The sequence below is a fragment of the Zonotrichia leucophrys genome, chromosome 8 (genome assembly GCF_028769735.1).
Source record: "Zonotrichia leucophrys gambelii isolate GWCS_2022_RI chromosome 8, RI_Zleu_2.0, whole genome shotgun sequence".
NCBI lineage: Eukaryota > Metazoa > Chordata > Aves > Passeriformes > Passerellidae > Zonotrichia > Zonotrichia leucophrys.
In genome coordinates this window covers 3282262-3296950 of record NC_088178.1, presented here as the reverse complement: position 1 = coordinate 3296950, position 14689 = coordinate 3282262, and the positions used below count along the sequence as shown (strand labels likewise).

The 14689-nt window shown below is 43.1% G+C and overlaps 1 protein-coding gene across 1 annotated transcript in view; it reads right to left on the bottom strand.

Annotated features, from left to right (window-relative positions):
* The window catches only part of ACBD6 (acyl-CoA binding domain containing 6), an 82192-nt gene that overhangs the window by 42015 nt on the left and 25488 nt on the right, over positions 1-14689 (bottom strand). The window contains exons 4-5 of the mRNA XM_064719673.1: positions 13138-13223; positions 3466-3571 (exon numbers count right to left, since the gene is read on the bottom strand). Coding sequence (XP_064575743.1) covers positions 3466-3571; positions 13138-13223 — 192 coding nt within the window. The remainder of the gene's footprint in view (positions 1-3465; positions 3572-13137; positions 13224-14689) is intronic.

Genomic DNA, 14689 nt, shown 5'->3' with positions numbered 1-14689 from the left:
TGAAGCTTTTCTAACGGGAGAAAGCTTATAAATCCAGAAGGATGTGACTCTTCCTCAAACACATTTTCCCCCCTGTCTTTTCCTTGGCAAGCTGGCACCAGTTTGGCATTGCTGTCTCAAAAGCACAAGGATCAGGGACTAAGTGATCATCCTGTCAGATGCCTTTCATTACGGTTTTGGCAAGGGCTTGGACATTGCACACAGGTAACATGTTTGTTTACTGGGATTTATACAACAATTAAAAAAAAATTATCTAGGTACAACCTCCACAGCCCTTGGCACAAATTACAAGAGCAACTCATCTCTGCCTTTGAGCAGCTCCTGGTTTGTTAGAAGGTGGAGAAATATTATTTTCAAAAAGGCAGCAAGTGAGGCACACTCCCAGGATGTGCCTGGGGTGACTTCACAGCCACAGTCCATTTCTTATTCCATTAGTCCTGCTGACATACACAAGGAAAACAGGTTGTTTTAGTCTGTGCTACTTCTTGTAAGTGAATGCAAGCGATTCTGTTGAACTCTGGGCAATTTAGATACAGTAAATGGAAGCTTGTACATGATTACTGTCATTAGGTTCTTTGTTTAATTCTAAATTGAAGTTTATCATGTCTAAACTGTTAGCAGTATGCTGGCCTGAATGCTGCACATGAACAGCTTTACTTCTTCTGGGGAGAAGGCCACTTATGCTTTGGAAGTTTTATAGTGCATCTTTCTAAACCCCAAGAACTTCTGCTGCCTTTTCTGAAATCCTTTTGCTTTGACTAAGTTGGCTCATCCACACTTTACATTTTTATTCTTTCTCTTTTCACTGACTTCTTCCAGGTTTGCACAAAATGGGAGGGATACAATTAGATGGAGTACTACCATATCACATAAAAATAAAATCTAAGCACCCTACAACCCCAGCCAAGTCTTTATTGCCCAAGGAAAGGCTGAGCTGAGTGTCTTTGCAGCTTAGCACGAGCCTATTTGGTGCTTCGGTAGATTTTGTTTCATAAGAAGTTCATTCTTTGTATGTACCCTGCTGATATTTTCAATTTATAGGTATTTAAATCAAAGGATTGGTAGTGTGAATTATGTCCAGAAGCCAGGTGAGGCAGCCTTTGGATTTGGCAGGATGTATTTACACAGTAACACTAAAATAGTTAATAACAATTACAAGATTGTGCCTGCATACACTTCAAGAAAGGCTCAGTCTGGGTTATCTCTAGTCTAAAATGGGTTCTAAAACTTCAATCAACCTGCATGATATTGGAAAAGAAGTTACTTCCCAGACTGGGAAGAACATGTTTGGATACCAAACAACACTGGCAATGCTTTCAGTCCCATAACATATCATGAAACAACTATTTCTTTCAGATTCTTCCTTTTGGTATGCTATTTTTTGGGGGTTTTGAGCATTTGTTGGGGTAAACCAGAATTGCTGAAGCTGTGAGAATTTAATTTATGGGAGAATTTTGTCCCAGTGGGAATCCTCTCACAAGTCCTTCACAGGTAAGCAGATGTTTTTGGCTCCTGCCTGTGCTGAATCAATCCCATACTCTGCAACAGCCACCTGCTAATATCCATCAGTTAGAAATAGGAGTTCTTTTACATCAGGGACTCATGGATAACTCCCAAAGAGGATGCAATCTGGTAGTTTTCTACATAGTTTAGATACTTCAGCTTCCACAAAATATTTTGAGTTTTAAAACAGTATTTCTTTGGCTGAAAACAAGCATATTTGAACAGAAAGGAAAATACAAGCTTCTGAATGCTGCTAATTACAAAAGAGTATCTTGCCAGTGGAAACAAAGCAATGCTAACATGCACTTACTGCAAGCATGTGATCCTAAAAATGAGCTTTCATTAATGAACAGACTCCAGCTGCATTTTCTGTGGGACTGCCCTGGACATCTCCTCCTGTAACCTGTGATCAGCAGGAGGAGGATGGAGCTCAGGAACAACGCTGCTGCAGCAACCGTGTAGCACATGACAGCTTCAGTTCATTGAATTTATGATGTGAAATTCCAATCCTGATTGTGAACACCCTCCCTCCTCTCCACTGAAAATTAATTCACATGAATTCCTGATTAATAATAAAAGGCCCTGCCATCAGCATTCAGAGCCCCAGCCGGGGCTGTCATGGCTCAGAGGGCAGAAATCTGCTTAGAGCTACAGGAGAACCCAACTGAATTTGTGGCGTCTCAGTCTATGAATGTCTAAGCACTTCATCTGTTCACCAAAACACAACGAGCTGGAAGGAGCTGTGCCCAGCCTGGACCAGGGACAGGGCTAGGTGGCAGTGTGCAAGCAGGGAAACCAAGGTGACAAACCTGGTATGGCCACAACTCCTGAAGGATCAACAGGAAACTGCCTCCTCCACCAGGTGTTTGCTCTTTCCAAAAAAAGGATGAAGCCAATTCACAGTTTTAGTATGTATTATCTGTATTATCTCCCTGTGGAGAAATGATGGTTTGAGTTTGATGAACAGAGAAAGACTGGACAATGTTACTGGTTTTGGGAAGCTGGAAAGCCTCTGTCACTCATTATAGTAAAATTAGGATTTTCTTGATGAAGGAAATGATTGGTATTTAACTCTATTGATTCAGAATGCTGAACAATTGCTATATTAATTAAAATATATTATGTTCTATTCTATAATGTACTTTATATTATTATATAGTATATAAATATTATATATAATATATTATATTATATTACATTATATACTATATTATATTATATATATACTATATTATATCCATACTACACAGAATACTAAAGAATATTAAAGAAAACTCGTGACTGTCTCCCAACAGTCAGGACACAGCTTTTTTTAATTGTTTAAGGAAACAAAACAATCTTTAGCAGAATTTAACTGACAAATTATTTTAGGTAGACAATTTTTTTAACACATTTCACATGTGCAAGATAACAGGAGTAGCAAGTAGAGATAAGAATTGTTTTTCTCTTCTTTTGGTGTTCTTCTAGGAAAAAGCTCTGAGAGAGAGAATTATGTCTCTCTGCTCAGAGAATGTGAATGCCTCAACTAATTTCCCCTCTATCTGAAATGATGAAAAGCTTGTGACATGTCAGAAATCCTCCTTCAACCTGAACAGACTTCATGGGTCAAAAAAGCTGTTTCCCTCAATTCCTACTTCTGTTTGACCACATTTAGTGTACGAAGTGGGGAAAGGGAGGTATTCAGAAGATCTTACTGTACAAGTGGCTGCTGGTACTACTGAAAATAACAGAGAAACTAAGTTTGTGATCTGACATGCTACAGCCCCACAGTTAGACATCCACACCACCAGAAATCCAGTGGAAAGCTGTTTCCAGACTACCCTGTTTCAACAACCAAGTGTTTGTCCAACTGCTGCAGCACCTTGTTATAACAATTCTAGCCATGGAATTTTAAAAAGGAGTAGCAGTGAATTAACACACAAAACAGATAAAAGATTGATGGTCCTTATCTTTTCTCCATACCTCCTCATCTGTGACATTCACATCCACTTTTTTTGATTGAATGGCTTTGGTTACATAGTCAATGTTGTTTTCTCTGCAGTAATCAAAAATGTTCTTGTCCTCTTCTCTATTCAGGAAAAAAAAAAGCAAAAGAAGCACCATGTTACTGCACAACACAAAGGCCATATGCACATTATATGCTCTAACTTTGTTACAGACATTTCAGCGCTGTCACTGGATCCAAACAGGCATCTAGCATTGCACATGCAGAATAATGTGCTTTTCCCCACCTCCCCCAAGTTAAGAAACAGAAGATCCTGCTTCCTAGAAAAACAAAGGTTGTTTTTTAACAGTATTATGTCCAGACAAATATCTGTTTATTCCTGTGAAATGGCACAAGGCATGTATGAAGTTACCCAGAAAATTCCATGTTCTGGTATAAATCACTGCAATCCCACAGACAGAAAAGGCTAAAGCTGCTCTTCTTGTAAGAGTCACTCTGGGTCACAACAAAGCCCCATCCAATGTCATCCACCCTGGACAGAGGCCACCAACATGGCTTGGAGAGAACAGCAGGACAAACAGGAGACCTGCAGAACAATCTGTCCCTGGCTAAATACATCTTGGATCCTGGATACAACACCAGCAAGGGCTCACTTGGAACTGCTTACAGGCAGAAAGATCAAACGATGGTGTCACAGGTGCTGGAGTCACACCTACAGCTCCTCCTACAGCTAAAAGCAATATTCTGCCTTCAGACACAGCAGAACTTCCATCCTTACCTGCCAAACACCTCTAATGAAGTTAAGAGCTTTCACAGATTCTTACAAGAATAGTATCTTTAGGCATAAGTTCAGTGACACCACTGTGCTGCTAGCAGGGAATAAAGACAAGAGGCCATTGGTTTTCCAGAGGTAAGCCAAAAAGCCCACATAATCTCTCTTCTAGTTTCCAGATGAAAACCATGGTTCCAATGAGCCCATCAGCATTGCTATGGGACTTGGCAGCTTCACAAGAGTTAAACACAGAGTTGTTGCCTCACATGACATCCCCAGTTTTCAATCACCTTAACTAAAGACCTTCTGGATGCTCAGCAGAACTCAGGCTGACAGCCTCAGTTACTCAGAGAAAAGGGAGCTTGCTGGAGCTGGTCAGACCCAGTAAGGAGCTCAGTCTGCTGTGGGCAGGAGAAATTCAACAGGGAAATTTGAGAACTGATCCCCTGGTGTTAAAAGGCAACAACAGCATTTCTGTTCATCTGCATTGCTCTGCAACTTGCAGGCTGAAGAACTCCAGGAAAGAAAAGTAAAATCTAGATAACACTGGCATTTCTGAGCAATGGGTTACAAACAAAAAGTGACACTTTTCAACCTGTAGTTCCCCAAAAATGAAATGCCAGCAAGGCCATGTCCATGCAGAGCTGAGCACCATGATCCAGTTTTGACTTTGTCTTTTGTTGTTATGCATCTTGCTTGCTGGGATACAGTCTGATTCTTCACACCTCAAGCATCTGTGTCCTGCCAGGGTGCCAGAAAAAGATGGGAAAAAGCACTGATACTTGCTCCGGTGGCAGATCACTGCTTTCTCCAAAGAATTCACTTCCTCTGCCCTCCCTCTCACCTTGCTGCCTCAGTAGCACTGCTCTCCAGCACATCACCCCTACCCTTTGTACACAGGCAGAGACACCTGAGCTGCACTTTTCTAGTGAAGAGCTGGGAGCCACACAGGATTCCACACTCTGTGTTTAGGCCTAAGGACATTCCAGGAACCTTCCAGGTCCTTAGCCAGTTTGTCATGAACTCATTCCTTGGAGGTCTTGCCTGTTACACATAAACTCCTGGGAAACAGATCACTGAATTCTTTAAATGCAATTACCTTGAATTCCAGGAAAAAAGAATCCCACAGTGGGATTAGAAAAGGCAAAAGCTTACACTGCTCGAGATGGAGCTTGACAGACTCATGATGGAGGTCACAAGCCATGCCTGCCCCTGCTAACAAGGGCTGCTGTGATATGCTGGGAAGTCCCTCCAGCCCTGCCTTGTTAGTCCAACCCCTCCAACACAGCCCTGGCTGCCCACAGCAGCCTTTGGGGAGAAGCTGCTTTTCAAACAGCCCTGTAGAGGAACTTGGCTCCCCACTGCACAGCCACACCTCCCTCATTTATTACAGATCACTCTTTCTTCAGAACACCAAAGCAAACCCCAATCCCCTCTCACTAGAGAGGCTCAAAACCATCCCCAGTTACTCCTGGGTGATTTTCCATGTCACACCCATGAGCTGTGCCTTTCCCTCCCTGGCAGTGATGCCACCTGGTCATTCCACGTGCTGCAGAGCCCTGACAGAGCTCACAGGGCAGCACCAGAGGTACCAGCAGGGAGGTGGCAGCCATAAAGCACCTGAGTGTGCTCCACAGGGAGCATCCATGGGGTCTGTGCCAGCAGAGAGGGCACAGCAACCCTGACCTACCACAACCAGCCCATTTTCCCACCACAGCCTCCAGACAGGACTTTTAATGTCTTTTCCCGAGGATATTACTGTCTGTAAGGGGAAAATGACCTGACACAGCTATTTGGATATGATTTAGTTTTCTGGAATAACCAACTCTGCAAATGCTCTATATATCCCCATTCCAAAAAACCACTTTTCTTTCAGAAGTGTCCACAATGGAATTAATCCAGAATACCAATTTCCCCACCTGAAGATAAGGTTTCGGGAAATTTCGTTCTTCTGCTCTGCATTTATTTCTCAATCTTTAAACCAGTCCTTTGATCCTGATGCCCTCCTTAAAAATTATATATTATATATATGCATATATATATATATGCATATATTACATCCAACTTTTCTATAAATATTAACAAAGAAACAAGCCCTTTCCATTCACAATGAGAACATTTTATCTACAAATAAAGTAATCATATGAAGCTGCACTCCAGACATTTAAAATAATCGGATCCAGCTAAAGCCAGGAAGGGAAACTGAGGAAAGAGCTCAGAGGAGTTAAACCCAGGTTTTTGGAGGGACCAATACTAGGGGAAACATTCTTCTTGAATGGTGTGAATAGAATAATATGAGTTACTGTTATTTGCTGACTTTGCATTGAAAACGACACAGTACAAATAAGAAACAGAGCTTGAAAACTTGGCAACTCTGTTTTTTCCCTGCCTTTATTTTATGTGTGTGAATGTGTATATAATAATACCTCCACTGTAGTAGGTACAGGAAAAGAAAAAGGATGTAATGATTTTATCAGATCTGTTCCTAGCAGGAATTTGCACTCCTCATAAAACTGGTAAGAGTCAGCAGCAAGGCCCAGAAAGTGGTAGAAACAGGCAAAACCCAGACAGAAACATGTGAGAAATACAGGAGTGACAGTGCAAAGACATGCTCAGATCATGTTATGGGGGAGAGAACTCACAGCATTTCCATCAGTATTTTCAGAAAAATCTCAATTTACATAAAAAATACAGGACATCTTCAGATGAGAAACACCATGAAACTCAGCCTAATGAAGATGTGCACAATAATGCAAAACCTGTAGCTACAAGGAAGATTCGGACCCAATTTTCTTTCCATGTCAAATTGCTGAGATAAAAAGGAGTCTTCAAGTCAGCAAGCACCTGACTGTCAGTAGAGGCAGGTGGAGTTTTTATATCTATTTCCTGAGGACAACCAGAGGGTTTCTCTTCTCCCTTGCTGATGGCCCCCAAGGCTATTTCACTGTGCTCTCCCCCATCCCCAGTAAGAGCCAGCAATTCTGATTTAAAGATGAGTTGAAGCATACCTGTTGCCTGCAAATAACACATGGGCAGCTTTTTCCATCCTTGAATAAAAGGATTTGGAACAACTTAAACCAAGTCATCTCTCCCCAGGCTTAGAAGGCTTTGCAAGCTTTCTCCATAGGCTGTCCAAAACACACGTGTTGAACCAACAGGTTTAAAACAACTCATGGAAAAGATCTGCTGCCAGTTGATCATTTCCTTCTTATCTGGAGTGCTGTAAAATTCCTTGCTTTCTGAACAGCACCAAGGCTGCTACTGAAAAGGGCAAAGAGGAGATTTGAAATTCCCATTATTAATTCACCCTCCAGGTTTGCTCTGTCCTCTTCCTCCCCCTCTGCGCGTTACCTCCAGCGCAAGGCTCAGGGCAGAGGACTGGGACCAGGCTCTACTCTGGGCATCCTCTCCCGTTTTCCTGGGGCTGCTCCAAGGCACATCCCACTGGATTTGCAGTGGAGTGGCCCTGGGTGCCTCTAACAGGTGGCTCGGCCCGTGTGCTTGGCACGGCTCGGCACGGCAGCGGAGCGGAACAGGACGTGTGCGGGGAGCGAGAGGAGCTCACAACACTCGCTGTTTATGGCAGGGCCCCGGGCCCCCCCAAGGGAGCCATTTTCACATAATCTATAATTATCTCTTCGCTTTAATCGCCTCGTCACTTCGGAGGCTCTCCTGGGCACAGGAAGAGGAAAAGCTCATTAACTGAACCTTTTCTCCTCTCTCCAGCCACCCATAGCTTTTAATTGCTTGGTGTTGTTATTATCTATCAGTGCAACTGGGATCATTTTCATAAGAAAGGGTGGTGGGAGGGAGGGAGGCAGGAGCAGGTCCCTGAGGTACGCTCCACACACAAACCTTTGCTTTCTCAATTATTTATGCCAGCTGAGGTTTTACAAGTTGAATAAATCCATAACTCAAGTTTATTTTGAGCCGGCAGGCCGTCCCGAGGGAAGTGTTGCCCACTTGCAGGCACACTCGTGCGCCATCCCTGGGAGAGCCACTGGGACATGGCGGGACATGTGTCATCCAATTCCCCAGCCACCACACGGCACAGGAGGCAGCTGGGAAAACGCAGAGCGGGAGCCACCAAAGGAGGATGTGCTCTCCAAAGGGAAGGCAGGCCTGAGCCCTTTGCACAACAAAGCAAAGCCCCAAAGGTCATGCTCTGGGCGCAGTAAACAGAGGAGTAGCAATAAACTTGGCAATCATCTTAAAGTCAAAAGATTGCCTGTGGAACATCACCATGAGAGCACCCCTTTGTAAGCAACAGTGACCTGAAAAACCCCAAGTCCCAGCTGCCAGGACCCACAGGTGTTTTGCTTGAGCACACCGTGGGCTCCACAGAATGAGGAAAGCCCTTCCACAGGGATTGCACAGCCCAGCAGTTATGTGAGTGACACATCTGTGGCATGCACCACACCAGCCTGTGATTCCCAACACAGATGCCACATCTCTGCAGCTTCACACTCATTTCCAGTGCTGGTGTTCCCAAAAGTAGGGCTGGAGGGAGATAACAAAACCCCAACCATGCTCTGGAGCACTGGGCTCATCCCAAAAACCATCGCCGCTCTGAAGCAGCATCCTTGCAATGGATGCTGGAAGCAGCTCTTTAAAATTCAGCAGCCTTTGTGCCTGACCACATGCAGCGACCTCTGGTATTTTCTGCCAAAACAGTTCATTTGTCTCACACAACAACTAATCAATTCCCAGGGCCATCCATCACGGGGGCTCGCACGAGCCGGCCCGGCAGCGGGACCAGATGGCGGCTGCGTTAGTGGGATTAATACAATTCTGATGGATTGCACGGCAGCAGGCAGCTCCTGCACACCAGGGGTGCTGCTCCACACCCACACCCTAAATGTTTGCCCCACTCATGACTGGGGTTGCTCCCAAATGTCTGGGGAAGGGTGGTAGTTTGGACCAGAAAAGGGGTTTTTCAGCATCCCTCGGGATGGAAGGAGTAAAACAGCTCAGGGACGTCTCGGTGCTGACTGGCAGGTGTCATTCCCATCCTGGCATGCCAAGGCCCTGGGGAAGCAGCTCGTGGCAGAGTGCAGGAGGGCTCCTCCACGGACATTTGGCAATGTTATTTCTCATTCTCCACCTGCCAAATCAATGTATTTGTTTCCTGAAAACACTTATAAACTGCCCACTCCTTGCCCCGGTTTAAAAACATCCCTGAAAAATAAAGGTGGATTTCCAAGGCTGTGGTATTTTTGGCACATCTCTCAGATTGTGTCTTGGATGAGATTTATACTGGTAACACATCAGTCAACCTCAGATCACTGGTCATTTCCCAGGTTTGTGAAACTCCAATTACAGTGCTTTGATCATGAAAGAACTCCACTACTACTGCTTTGTTCTAATAATAAGACCAGAAAAGGAACATAAAGCTTTATGTAGCAGTAAAAAAACCCAAACCACCACTATACCCAGCCTGAAATCACTGATAATGTCTAAATTTTTCCTTCCAAGGGAACCTCCAAGTCCCATCATCAGTGAGCAGCATGCAGGAGTTTTATGCAATGCCTGAGGGGAGATAAGTGATTTGCAGAGAAACCCAGAGGCAGAGCACTATGCTAATACATCCTGCAACTGCTCCCCATTACTCACTGGGGGTACTTGAGCTCTTTATTGCCAGGGTTTATTAATGACTCCTAATTGATGACCAGTGCCCAGTACCCCAAAGTAAATAACTGCTATGCCTCATTAGCTCAAGAGACCTTCTCCTGATTTGAGGGCTGATCTATGAACACACAAATTGCACTGATTTACCCGAATCTCCTTCTAAATTGATTTAATTAGATCGCTATAACCTGTTTCTGTGGATGCTCTTGAATTTATTTGGAATCAGTGCAATGTACTGTGAGCCAGACTGACCATTTTTCTATCTTGTTCTCAATTAGAAACATTTGAGATAATTAGTGATAAGGGAAAAAAGTGGCCCTGGCACCACCAGAGTTCCTCCTACTGCTGATCCACTTTAGGGCAGGGTATGGTAACTTCACTTTGCCCATCATTTACAGATCTGCATCCTAAACCCCAAGCATTTCATTCCAAAAAAGGAATGTAAGAATTATTTAGGAATCATTTTGGACACTCAGTTTGAAACCAATGGCACTGCTGCTTTGTTGCTAACTACTGCTGATGGCAAACAAGGGGTTTATTCTATTTCAAACCTTCTATTTCTATTCTATTTCTATTCTATTCTATCCTTCAAACTAACAGCAACAGCTTGGAGGCCTTTGATAAACTGTTCAGAAGGTTCTGGTAAAGAAAAAAACAACTGAAACTGCTTAGGTGACCCTTCAAAACTCTGCACCTGCATTCTTGTCTCTCTCCTGGTGCAAGCTGAGGTCCAGATAAATCAGCAGCCTTTTCCTGCCTTTGGATCAGCACAATCCTAAAGGGCACATGGTGGGCTGTGTTTGGCAGAGTAATAGCTGCTGAAAAATTGCTTCCAGCAGTCTGTCAGGACTCAGGGCTGATGAGGACTCGAGTTTTAGCTTTTAGTACACAAAATTAAGGGTTTTTCTTAGTTATTCTGGGCTTCTTTAGTGATCCTCTAACAAGAAAATACTTAACCTATCAACAGCACCGGGAAACAAACTACAGTGGTTTGATTTCTATTCAAATTTTTGCAAGCTTGTTGGACCCACTAAGGATAACTGAGTCAGTAAAAGAGTCTGCACCAAAGTTTCTTTTCTCAGATAGCAGGTTTTGAGGGAGCACACACATACACACTGAACTGACAGCACAGGACTTACCCAGAGCTATCAATGTGTTAAAGCTTATCTTGGCTCAAGCTGATCAGTTTTCTTTCCCCTTAAAATTTTTCATGTTCTTCCTCTACAGAAAATATCTTATTTTTTTATGATAACGTTCTGTTTTATGTAGTATTACTCAATGCTAAGCTTATGTTTTTCTAGGTAATCACTCACAGCCTCACAAAAGTCACCCTTGTCAGGTACAGCTATGGAACCAAAACCTGCTCTAGACAAACCTGGACACCAAACCTAATGTTTAGAGCCACTCTCTCTTTGGTTTATCTCCCTGCAGGTTTGGTACCAGAGGAATTTTGCTGTTTTAGGCAATGCTTTTATGAGTGGAATTACCACACTAGAGATGTCCCTATACTCGCATGTTTATTCCCTGTTTCAGGAAGAGAATGAACCGTAGACAAAAGAACTAGGAAATGTGCAGCTGTCCAGCCCTGGGGATAGATGATGGTGACACTTGCTCATTCCTGTCTTGCAAGGAAGACACTGATGCCTGGGAGTCAAACTGAGCTGATGTTTCCACTCTGCCAGCACAGTCAGGACACTTCATTCAACAAATTTCAGCAGAATCACCCTATTCCAGCTGTGTGGGAGACTGCACCTGCCTACAGCCTCATTTGTAAGGACAGCTGTGCTGTGCTAAACAAACAGCCCCTATGTTCCTCATGGTATGTTTGGAAAAATGTATTTACAGCTGTACTTTTGGAAATAAAAACAAACAAATGAAAAGATTTAGGTTGGTCAAGTCAACCAGAGCAAACTCTGTTTTTCTGTACATTATTCTGTATTTCAAATCCAAGAAAGGGCATAGGCAGCACTTGGGATAACCAAGACTCTGACAGCTCTGTAGGGATTTGATCTACCCCTATGAGGAGAGCTTGAACAGGATTTAAAGCACAAAGTCAAACTGTGAGATCAAGGATATTGGCTGAGACCTGCACTGATGGAGCAGGGACAAAAAAGGAGCTGGTGGTCAGCAGAAGTGCCATTCCTCAGGGTGTTAAACCAAGGTCACACCTGCCCACCTCTGCTCAAGGGCCAGGGCAAGTGAAAGATGTGCTGGCTCTCCATGCAAGGGGAGGAAGCTGTTCCTGGCCAAGTCCTCCACTCCACTCCAAAGTGGATTGCAATCCCCAGGGAAATGCCTGCATTGCTGCCAAGCACACATCTGCCATCCTGCCTGCTTCCAACAGCTGCCTCCATTCCTACCTGAGCTCTCTGCAAAGGCTCCAAGCCACCTGATCAACATTTCTGTTCCTTGGTTTGTGACAACAACTCAAAGAAATGCTGTGCTAGAGTTTTAACTCGTTAGGTAAGTTCTCAGCTGGAGACTGCATGTTGAGAAATCAGTGCTCACATTTCCTGGATGTAAAAAGATGCAAGACATTCATTAAAAAATGGGATCATACACATGTAAATGGGTCACTACATGATGGGAAACACTGTCAAAAATTTAGTCTTCTCTGACTGTTCATTTTAACTAAAACTATGATACAGTATTCTAAAATTTCCTCCACAAAATCATTTAAGTATTGGATTTTAATATTATACCCATGATTAGTAGTCTGGAACAGCAAAAAAATAAACTAAACAAAAACCATCCAGGTGTCCTTATTCAGTAGCTAATGTCACTTATTACTTGCACCTTGACAGTTTAAAGTAGCAGCCACTCTAGTTCAGTAAATGCAGAGCTGGCTTTTCTAGCTGCAGAGCCTAGAAAAAAATTAATTTGATATAAGGCACAAACTGTCCCTGAAGGCAAACATTGTCCAACACTAAAACCTTCACTGAACAGTCCCTAATGAATGTATTGGTAAAGAAATAACTATTTGGAAAAGGTAGTGCCTGAATAGCTTTCTATTAAAAATATCCAATATTGCCTTTTTTTTAAAGCCATATAACTGAAAAATGGGAAGCCTTGCCCTTCCCCCACATCTTGTGCTAAGGAAAGGTTACTACCTGGCAATGATACAGGCAGATATTGATTTAAATGATTATGGACCTGAAAAGTTCTTTCCTGTCATTTATTATCCTGTTGTAGTTGCCACCACACTTGTGCAATATTAAAAAAAAAAAAGGCTTAAAAAAAGACATTAGAAAAACACAGTTTTTATCTGAATTACAGCACAGATAATCACCTGATTATTTCTTCTTCTTGATATAATGAGCTGATGACTGGGCCTCCAAATACAGTTTTGCTTTCCTTTCCCCTCTTCTCTGGTGTCTGAAAGAAAAAGAAAGATTGGTCCAGCATTCTAGCTCCCATCACATTCCCAACTCTCATTCCCAGCCCTGGCCCCTCAGGACTCAAAAGCTGAGCCTCTGTGAGGCAGCATAATATTCTGTTACTAGATTGCAAAGCTTGCCTTTATAAATCTATTTAATATAGATTTAAAATTAAATTTTATAATGGGCAGCATTTCCAAATGATTTACTCCCAGGAACTCTAGGATTCTGAATGATTCCCACCATAATAGAAATGAACAATTAGAATAATGATTGATCGATATGGAGCCTCAGGCCTACCTTTTCAAAAAACCATCCTGCAGCCTGGGATCTTCAATTGCCTGACTTCACATTGATGCCAGACTTTCAGCAGGGGGAAGTGCCTGATGTCTGAAAGCCTGACCCAATTAGGGGGTGCAGGGAACCACAAACCCCAACTCTTCCATGGCATTAAGCATTTTGGTTTTCAGATAAGCAGTCAAAACTGGTTTGGAATTTGCAGCAGCAATTCCTTGCAAAAATCAGCCCATTCATTGCAACTTGCTGCTGCCAGTGGACAGGTCTGAGGCTTTCTGTGATGGCAGTGTCACACCTAGGGTGAAAAAGATCAGGAGCAAAGTCCCAGCCTCTTGCAGCTTCTCTGTAGCTACAATACACAGAATCACAGAAGCCTGGAATGATTTGGGCTGGAAGTCACCTTAAAATTCATCTACTTTCAGGGACACCTTCCACTGTCCCAGGTTGCTCCAAGCACTGTCCAGCCTGGCCTGGATCACAGCCAGGGATCCAGGGGCAGCCACAGCTTCTCTGGGCAACCTGGGCCAGGGCCTGCCCACCCTCATAGGGGAGAATTTTTTTCTAATATCTAATCTAAACCCACTCTCTTTCAATTTCATTCCTCCTTGTCCTGTCACTCCAGCCACTGTAAATAGTCTTTCTGTATCTTTCTTGTAGGTTCCCTTCAGGTACTGGAAGGCCACAATTAGATCACCCCAAAGCTTTTTCTTGTCCAGGCTGAACAATCCCAGCTCTCTCAGCCTTTCCTCATAGGAGAGGTGCTCCATCCCATCTCATCCCTTCATTACACCCAAAAGCATTGATGTACCATCAGAATTCTACTTAGAAAGATGTTGATTTAAAAAAAAAAAAACAAAAAAAAAACTTTTGTCTTTCTTCCTGCTCCTCAGGCTGCTTTTGTTTTAAATCAATGTACTAGCTCCCTATAATACATTCACTTTTACATTCTGCCCAGCTTGAGCCAACCAGTTCCAACTTTCAGTTCTCCTGTACCAGCCCAAAGCCATAACATTAGATTTGCAGATATTACAAACTTCTTTATAAGAATACATGGAAAGGAAATTGGCTTTGAAAACTATTCCATGGCAAATAAGCTCTCTCTAATTTAGAGTAGAAAGTGACATGAAGTTCTCCTTCCTCAAGGCAAAGGGCTTCAGAGTCTTAACA